The 9,503-nt window shown below is 36.9% G+C and overlaps 1 protein-coding gene across 1 annotated transcript; it reads left to right on the top strand.

The window, feature by feature from the left end:
• Positions 1-433: 433 nt before the first annotated feature.
• On the top strand, positions 434-8,652 carry LOC113710257 (hydroxyproline O-galactosyltransferase GALT2). Its single transcript, XM_027233159.2, has 7 exons — positions 434-1,979; positions 4,591-4,841; positions 5,919-6,209; positions 7,346-7,474; positions 7,578-7,751; positions 7,923-8,030; positions 8,145-8,652. Exons 1-7 carry the CDS (start codon positions 1,073-1,075, stop codon positions 8,346-8,348), a joined length of 2,064 nt encoding a protein of 687 aa, XP_027088960.1. The 5' UTR covers positions 434-1,072; the 3' UTR covers positions 8,349-8,652.
• The last annotated feature ends 851 nt before the right edge of the window (positions 8,653-9,503 follow it).

Genomic DNA, 9,503 nt, shown 5'->3' on the forward strand with positions numbered 1-9,503 from the left:
CTCATAAGTAAGAGAGAGTTAAGAAAATATAAATGTATAAGGAGGAAGTTGATGATTTGTACTAGACATCTTGATTGTATTTTGAATTTTTGCACCAATAAATACATCAATCACACACATGCCCAACACATACTCATAAATTCCACCAATTCAAAAAGGAAATTAATGCGAGCATAAAATAAATAAAAATAAAAACTCCAAAAAAATGAAAATGAGAATGAATATCGTACTAATAAATACATCAATCATACACATGCTCATAAATTCTACCAATTAAAAAAGGAAATTAATACGAGCATAAAATAAAATATAAATATAAACTCCAAAAAATGAAAATGAATATTATTATTTCCCCATTGGGAAGAAAAATAATTAAAATAAAATCATTCCCCACCTCCAATAAACCAAAAAAAGAAAGTCATTTTAAAGAATTCCATACATGCACACGGACATCCTATTTTCCACTAATATCCCTTTTTCTTCTGCCTAGGGTTCTTCACTTTTTCTCAGTTGGGTCCCTCCCTCTAAACGCTATCAGATCCAGCCAATTAATCCTCTCGGATGATTTTGTAGACGTAATCTGCGTATAGTTTCGTCTACATTCATCATTGCTTAGAAATTTCGATTTCCTCGGCTTCTGATTGGTTAATTTTGCCCTTCAATGCTGATCAAGTTGGTGCACTGCTGATCCTTTTGTTGTCGCAATTGGTTACTCTTCACGCAAAATCAGTTCGATGGTGCACTGCTGATCCTTTTGTGGTCGGAATTGGTTACTCTTCACACAAAAGCAGTCCGCATTTTTTCGAATTGGAGTTCCGTCTTTTGTGGGTTAAAAGTTTTTTCGCTGTTGAACTATAAGTCTCTGATTATTGAGGCATTTTCTGATTCTATTCATCTTAATTTATGCTTTTTATATTTATGAAGTGGGTATCTTGTGTGAAAGTTTGAGGCTTTGAGGACTGGGATTTTTTTTTTCTTTTAATGTTTGTTGTTTTTGGGCTGAGAAATGAGGTGACGTTATTTATGCATGGTCCGAGGATTTTTATCTGCTTGTTGGGTGGGGTAGGGAAGGATGAAGAGGATCAGAAGTGAATCTCAGAGTGGAAGGAGGTTCAAATTGTCACATTTGTTAATGGGGTTAGCTGCATTATACCTGATTGTCATATGCTTGAAGTTCCCTAAGTTTTTGGAGAGTGCAGCAGTTTTGAGTAATAATGGTAATGATGTGGGTAAGGAGGGACTGCGAGTTGAGGTTGAAGAAGATACTGAACTAAGTAAACCGCGTCTGAGCTCTGCTTATAAGGATGGCTTTCATAGAATACTACAAAACAATGTGAACCAAAATGCTCCTCCAATGCCGCGTGAGGAAGCTTTAGAAGAGAAGAAAGGTGGTTCAACACCTGTTAACCCCCTTTCGCTTCATTATGGTAGAATAGCTGCTGCAATTTTGAGGCGTAGGAACAGAACAAGTGATTTCTCCGTAGTAGAGAAAATGGCAGATGAGGCTTGGTCATTAGGCACGAAGGCATGGGAAGAAGTAGGTAAACATGATGGGAAGGATATTGAGATGAATGCCACACTTGAGGGGAAGCCTGAGTCCTGTCCTTCTTGGGTGTCGGTGAATGCAGAAGAATTGGCTAGGGGAGATAATCTCATGTTCCTTCCTTGTGGGCTTGCTGCAGGTTCTTCAATCACAGTGATTGGAACACCACGTGTAGCTCATCAGGAGTACGTGCCTCAGCTGGCGAGATTAAGAGCTGGTGATGCACTGGTTTTGGTTTCACAATTCATGGTTGAATTGCAAGGACTAAAGGCTGTAGTTGGAGAGGATCCACCAAAGATTTTACATCTTAATCCTAGACTGAGAGGAGATTGGAGCCATCGACCAGTAATTGAGCACAACACCTGCTATAGGATGCACTGGGGCAGCGCCCAAAGGTGTGATGGTTTACCATCCAAGAGTGATGACGAAATGCTAGGTAAGGCATTGAATCTAGATTTTCATAGAATGCTCTCTTCATTTAAATACAGTGTCTCTTCCCCAGGGACAAATTAGAAAAGGCAAAGAACCAAAAACTGAAGACAATTGATTTTGAGTTCTCTTGATCGCTATAGTTAGATACAGAATATCTCTTGATCGCTATAGTTAGATACACAATATGGTTATAATCATCCTGATGTGTGAAGATAAAATCACAAACACTAAATGCTGTTGTTTTGTTGGATAGATTTAATGTAAAAATCCTAGTTTTGTGGATTCAGTCTCTTGGTATTTAACAATATATGGAAAAGAATCTGCTGACACTTTAATTATGCAAACAAATTAGCTTTTTCTTTGTAGGAAAATTACTCACTCTGAGATGTTTATTAGACGCTTTGCTTCTTTTTTCCAAATTAGGGTTGATATTGGACAAATTCAAGCTCTATATCTATGTTAACTTGGTTCCTACACTTGAACTCAACCTAAAATTGACCAAATATAGTGTTGCGCTCAAATTTGGTTCAATTGGTAGAACAGCTCCATATACTACAATGTTCCCATTTTCTAGTCCTTTTTGGGCCAATATCAACTTGAGTTGGAGCTCGAGTCCTCTCTTCCCTCATTCATTATGTTGTTACATATTTTAACAAAAAATATTTGCATTTAGTTAGTGTATACAGCAGCCCTTCTGCAGTCAGGTTGTTGATATCAAACAAATGTCGAGAAGATTGCTCCATGTCTTCTTTACGGATGCCACCTGTAGCTGTCAAAGTATATCAGAGATATCATAGAAGATCAGGATTAGATTGCATAAGGAAGATCCTTAAAGCAGTTTAAATCTGGAGTACTCTTCAGTATTTATGTGTTTTTGACTTCTGGGTCTTTGAGGCATTTCCTAGGCTTGGGCAGGTGATCAAATTTTCCTATTTTGTGGGGTGGTTATAAAGTATCAAGTTTAAAGAAAAAGCAAAAGGAGTTCCATTAAGTTAAACAAGCTCATGTGCTGAATATCTGCAAGATAGAGGTCAGTGTCATTCTCTCTCAAGCCGCCAGAATCTGTCTTTCCAAGCCAAACTCTATACGAGTCAAACCTTGAGCAGCTCTTCTCTGTTCACTTGTAGTCCTGGTCTAGATTCAGTATTCTAGGAGTCTTTCTATCAAATCCAAGATAATGTCTTACTCTTCCATAGCTTTTTGGCCAACATATTTCTCCAATACCCTCATTTTGACTTGACATTTAGATCTCATGTTTTCTCGTATGTTGGCAAAACAGGGTTTCCCCCTTTCTTTAAGTGAAATCAAAAAGCTCATAGCTGCTGCAAAATTTCACAACGATTTATTAAATTGGGAGACTTCGTACTACTCAAAATTGCCGTCCATGCTGATGAAATGGTTGACGCATTGCATATACTGTCTATGTAATGTCTGTGCTTTTCTTGGAAATTTTTCTTTATTAATAAGTCTTAAAGATACAAAAGTTGGGATTGAAGATCAAAATTTTCATCTTCAAAGCAAGACATGATGCCAGGAGCAGGTAAGAAATTGAGCTTTGTTGATCAGTATAATATAGATATGTAGAACGATGTAGGACTTAAGAGTTGTTGAATCCTGAAAATGATTAGTAGTTAAAAGTTTTTCAATGGTTTTGGAAACTATTCATGATTAATTTCCCTCTTGATAAAGTATTAGTGAATAAAGTTTGTTTTCGTCATAAGTTGAAAAGAATTTTGCTGAACCCTAAGATAGAGACGAGGCTTCAGCATTTTGATTCCAAGTATCTTTAACAAGCGTGTTTCAAACTTTTTGGTTTATGTTAAATGATTTAAAACTCAGCTTGTGAATATTTATCCAGGTAGACTAGATTCATTTTTGCAATAGACTAACCCTGATCCATTGTGAATCAGATAAGCATGGGGTTACTGATTTTAATAATACCCTCCCCTACCATTCGACCTGATAATTGGGTGAAATGGAATAGTGTTGATGCTCTTTTTATTCAGGGGAAAAGAGAAATAAAAGAAACTGAGAAAGTTGTTTGGAAGATTTGTGTCATATGCAGTCTACTGTTAGTCTGTTACCTACCTGAAATTTTTTTTGTTGGAATGGAAGCTTCTTTGGTCCTCGTCATGCATATCTACTCCTAGTTCAGACTAGAGTAATGATGGAGAAGAAATGGCTTTTGACCTATTTTCTACTGTTGACTGCATGTAATCATATAGCCTTCAGTTTTCTCACATGTACTATTGGCTTCTCAATTTTATTTTTTTTTCTTGTGCCTTTTTTTGGTGAGAAGTTTGTAACGAGAGGTTGCCCATATAAGTGCACATCATTCATTTTGCTTGAGAGTTCAGATGAATTGTGTGTTCCTTCTTCGTTTTTAGGTCATTCTTATATTGCAGCTAGAATGCCTGGTTTTTCCGCCCCTTGGGTACATTATTTCTACCCTTTGTCATTCATCGTGAATCTTTTAACTTTGCATTGCATTTGTCTTCTGGAAGATGCTTGAGTTTATTGTTTTGTTCCCTTTTTTTCCCCTCACCTTTGTTTATTGATATATGAGCTTATTTGCCATCTGAACTTCCAGATTTCTAACAAAATATTCTTGGCAGTCGACGGCTTCTTGAAATGTGAAAAATGGATGCGAAATGATATAGTGGATTCAAAAGAGTCCAAAATTTCAAAGGAGTCCAAAATCTTTTCATGGTTTGAGAGATTTATTGGGCGTGCTAAAGTTCCAGAAGTGACCTGGCCATTTCCATTTATGGAGGGTCGGATGTTTGTGCTTACTATTCGTGCTGGTGTTGAGGGATACCATATCATTGTTGGGGGTCGGCATGTGACCTCATTTCCATATCGCACGGTATGCTACTCACAATTACAAGAAGGCCCTGTGGTTGTTTCCATTTCAGCTCCTTTATGATGACTTTCTGCAAAGCTTTTCCATACCATAGAGGTGCTTGCAATTGTTCTAGAAATAGTCGTTTGGTGACTGATATATGGTGTTCTGATATTTGATAAGTTGGCTGACCTCATGATCCATAGCGTTGACCCTCCCCCCTCCAAAAAAAAAAAACTACTATCAAAATGGAGAGAAAATGTTTTTGAATGATTTTGTGAATGGTGTTTTCCTCTGAAGATCTGTTGAATGTTTTCCTTTTGTATTGAGTAATGCCTGTACATTGAACTTAGTATGTTACTATTGGTCATTCTTTGTTGGCTCTCATGTTGGACCACTTCATGTCTGTTAGTTCTTATTGGTTTTTTAAAATGTAGCACTATATGCAGAAAAATGTTGGTCCAATATTATTTGTCCTTTGACCACATGAGTTGTCATTACCTTACCGTTGCTTACTTGAATAACCACTAGATATGAGATCTAAGCATATCCCTCCAAATAAAGTCAAATATCATTTGGGACAGAAATCCGGATATTAGAAGATATATTAGATTAAATTTGTATTTGCTGGCTAATGAGGTGGGAGTATGGTATATGATGAGGCTGTTACTGAAAGTCACAAATAGACAGAGGTCTGATGCAGATGCAGTTGGCTGCTGAGGTAATTGTAGAGCTAGGAAAATAAGTAGACCATTATTTTCCTCTTTCTCTTACGAGATGTTTGCTAGTCTGTCGGAAACTTTTAGAGGTGTAGACCTGGCTGGTTATTAAAATAGCAAATGGCATTGCCCAGCCTTAATCTTTTGACATTTGCACTAGTCGTATGAAGGATCTCATTGTTTCTTTGACCTCTATCCATAGATAATGGACTCTTTGAGTGTGATAAGCATAAATCTTTCATTTTACTTGACAATTAATATGATAAACACTATTGAAAATGCTTGAGAGTATTAAAAGTAAGAAATTGAATTTGTTGAAGTGCTTCTTTGTCTTACATTGCTTTGAAATCCTTTGGTGATCTGATGCTTACTGTTATTTCAGGGTTTTACTTTGGAAGATGCAACAGGGTTGGCAATCAAAGGTGATGTGGATGTACATTCGGTTCATGCCACCTCTCTTCCAACCTCTCATCCAAGTTTTTCTCCCCAAAGAGTATTGAGTTTCTCTGAGCAGTGGAAATCACATCCTCTGCCCCATCATGGTATTCAGCTTTTTATAGGGGTTCTCTCCGCCACCAATCACTTTGCTGAACGCATGGCCGTTAGAAAAACTTGGATGCAATCTTTAGCTGTCAGGTCCTCAAATGTAGTGGTTCGCTTCTTCGTTGCCCTGGTAAGCTTCCTTAATTTTCTTCTTCATCTGATATATCCTATTGAAAGCAGTTGCATTGGTGCATTTCAAAAGAAAGCTTGCTTTTATCAGATTGAGGAACAATCTGATACTAACTTGCTGATATAATTTTGACACTAACTTGGTGCATTTCAAAAGAGAGCTTGCTTTCTATGATTGAGGAGCAAAGGCCTGATATAATTTTGACACTAACTTGCTGCGTTAATTTGTCTTTTGGATTTTCCTGTAGTAGACAAGTGTGGTGAAAGGTTCATTTGTTACTTCTATTTGTGAACAGATTATTCTTAGAACCTGAAATTTTGGTTAGAACTTGAAATAGAAGGTGATAAGAAAGTGAAAAGTTAGAAGTATCCTTTTAGTGTCTCAACTACTTAAAGATCATGAATTTTCGACAATGGGCTCATTTTCCTTGTCTCTTGTGATTGAATTATGGGAGAGGAGATGATAAGTTTCCCAGGAAGGAGTTAGCTAATATCGGACCTATGAAATTGCCAGCTTATCAGGAAAATTTTGATCCTATCAAATGTTTGCAAAGCTTACTTGTTCTATGCATGCAAGTAGAGAATCTGCACCAGTGCTTGTGGGACAAGTTGTCACCGTTGCCTTGTTAAACGGTGATACAGAATTGTTAATTTGATCAATTCATTTCGGTCCTCTAAAATGACCGTTCACCAGCACATATGATATGAGAGCCAACCATAGCACTTTCTTGGCAGATGTGGTTTTGCATGTTAGAGTTACATGCCAATTTGTCACAAAAAACCCTTTCTTGCAGTAGCAGTGACTTGGTGGTGACCATGCAGATAATGAGCTGACTTGTGAGTTTAATGGTTCTCTGGATTGATTATAACCTGTTTAAATGCTAAAACTTTTCTTGTATGAAAAATGCATGCAACCATCAAATCTATGCATATCAATTGTTGATTCTCTATTAAGTACCATGACTTAATAACTGACTGTACATATATGAAAAGCATACAAATTTCAGTTCATTCTGTCAGCACCTTCAGAACAAGGACAAATGAAAAGCACACAAATTTCGATCTTCCGATTTTTTTGTATTTGCTTCGACAAGTTTTATGGATGATTTTTACTCATACGTAACAAATGACATGCAGAATCCAAGGAAGGAGGTTAATGCTGTTTTGAAGAAAGAGGCTGCCTATTTTGGTGACATTGTTATTATTCCATTTATGGATCGTTATGAACTAGTCGTACTCAAAACTATTGCCATCTGTGAATATGGGGTTAGTTTAGTTCTATACTTTTTCCTTGATCCTCTGCCAATGAGCTCTTAATCAACTTCCACTTTCGATCTATCCCTAACATGGCATTAATGGTTTTCTGCAGGTTCAAAATGTAACAGCTGCATACATCATGAAAGTTGACGATGATACTTTTGTTAGAGTGGATAATGTCCTTGAACAAATTGAAGGATTCTCTCCCAAAAGATCCCTTTATATGGGAAATCTAAACCTCTTGCACAGACCTCTTCGAACTGGGAAGTGGGCTGTTTCCTTCAAGGTATGAAAGTATCCCTTCTGAAATCTAGATGTGATTTGACTGTTTTACTGGAGTTGATCCAAAGAAAGAGCAATCAACTTCTGTTAAAAAGGTTACATCCATTTCAAAGCAAGATAAATTTAATTGTCATTCTGCTTGTGTATCTGAATGATAAACAATGTTGTGAAACAGGAATGGCCAGAAGCAATATATCCTCCTTATGCCAATGGACCTGGTTATATAATTTCCAGTGACATTGCAAATTATATTGTATCTCAACATCTCAAGCGTAGTCTCCGGGTATGTGGCAACTCAAAACTCTTTCCGTATTATTCTGTCAATGCAAGATCAAGGGGTTTAGAATGCAAGGAGGATTTTGTCCTAAGCGTATTGTTCTCTTATAATCCCTGACAGTTATTCAAAATGGAGGATGTCAGCATGGGGATGTGGGTTGAGCAGTTCAACAGTTCTAAACCTGTCCAATATTCTCACAGCTGGAAGTTTTGCCAGTATGGGTGCACGGAGGACTATTTTACTGCCCATTACCAATCACCACGGCAGATGCTCTGTCTGTGGGCCAATTTGATTAAGGGCCGGGCTCGCTGCTGCAACTACTGAATTGGTAGGCAATTAACAATCTATGGATCTGGTTTCTCTACGTGTACAGTGACCTGATATTGTCTTCCTGAAAACTTCACTGAAATGACAACTTTTCTGGTTGCCTGGCATGGCTGGTGGTGTCGAGGAATTGTTGGAAAGATTTATCTACTGACTTAAAAGCAGAGGGAATTTCCCTTTGAACCAGTCACCATAGGTTCTCTGTAATGTATCCACGCAATGCACGGTAAGTTGTATAGGCTTCATGTCAGTTTGTACCATGGAATTAAATAATTAATAGCATTCTTGTTGTGGAGCGGGAAAACCTTTGAGCTTCAAGTTTTGTTCTTCACAAAAGTTGTGAAGAGTTTGGGAAGTGGGGTGCTACCATCATAGACATGTAAGCTATCGTTGGCAAACACATTTCAGACAGAATCTTGTCACGGACTACTACAGTATGGTTGATCAAACTAGTTAAGCCTTTTCATGTGCAAAAGTGCTTGTACTTCTGGTAAAGACACAGGAAAAAAAATGACACATTGAAGTTCCAAAACATTAAAACTGAAAAAAAAAAAAAAAAAAAAAAAAGTGGCACGAACGAAATAAAAGACCTAAGAGAGTCGAGAGAATATTATTTGTGGGTCTAAAGAATGTTATCTTAAACTAAAATAGTTGTTAAAGCAAGATAAACAAGAAACATGCAAATTTTGGAGAATGTATTGTCTTAGGCTAGAATAGTTGTAAAAGCACGATAAGCAAAAGCATGCAAAATACGACTGAAATTTTGATTAAGGCATAAGTCCAACCAAATAGGCGACAAAGAAAAAGTTGCAGATAAAGAATAAGGCAAAGGAGACCATTGGAACTTTCAAAATGGCGTGAAAAGTAATAAATATGCTAAACATGATGTGAAAAATAACAGCATATATTCCAACACAATGAAAATAACAGTTCAAGAAAGTTTCCTTCATCGACATAGCTAAGGGTTTGATCCTCCAATGGGAGAAAACTTTTATTAGGAGCCAAAAGAAATAAGGACATGAAAGGAGTGATAAAGTTCGATTAAAAAAAAACTCCTTCTCGTGTTAAAAAAAATGAAAATTATGTTTTTGTGCTTAAAATATTTGATATAAATTAAAAGTAAAAGACGTATATTGCATTTCAGACCGTGCTTTG

The sequence above is a fragment of the Coffea arabica genome, chromosome 9e (assembly GCF_036785885.1).
Source record: "Coffea arabica cultivar ET-39 chromosome 9e, Coffea Arabica ET-39 HiFi, whole genome shotgun sequence".
Taxonomy (NCBI): domain Eukaryota; kingdom Viridiplantae; phylum Streptophyta; class Magnoliopsida; order Gentianales; family Rubiaceae; genus Coffea; species Coffea arabica.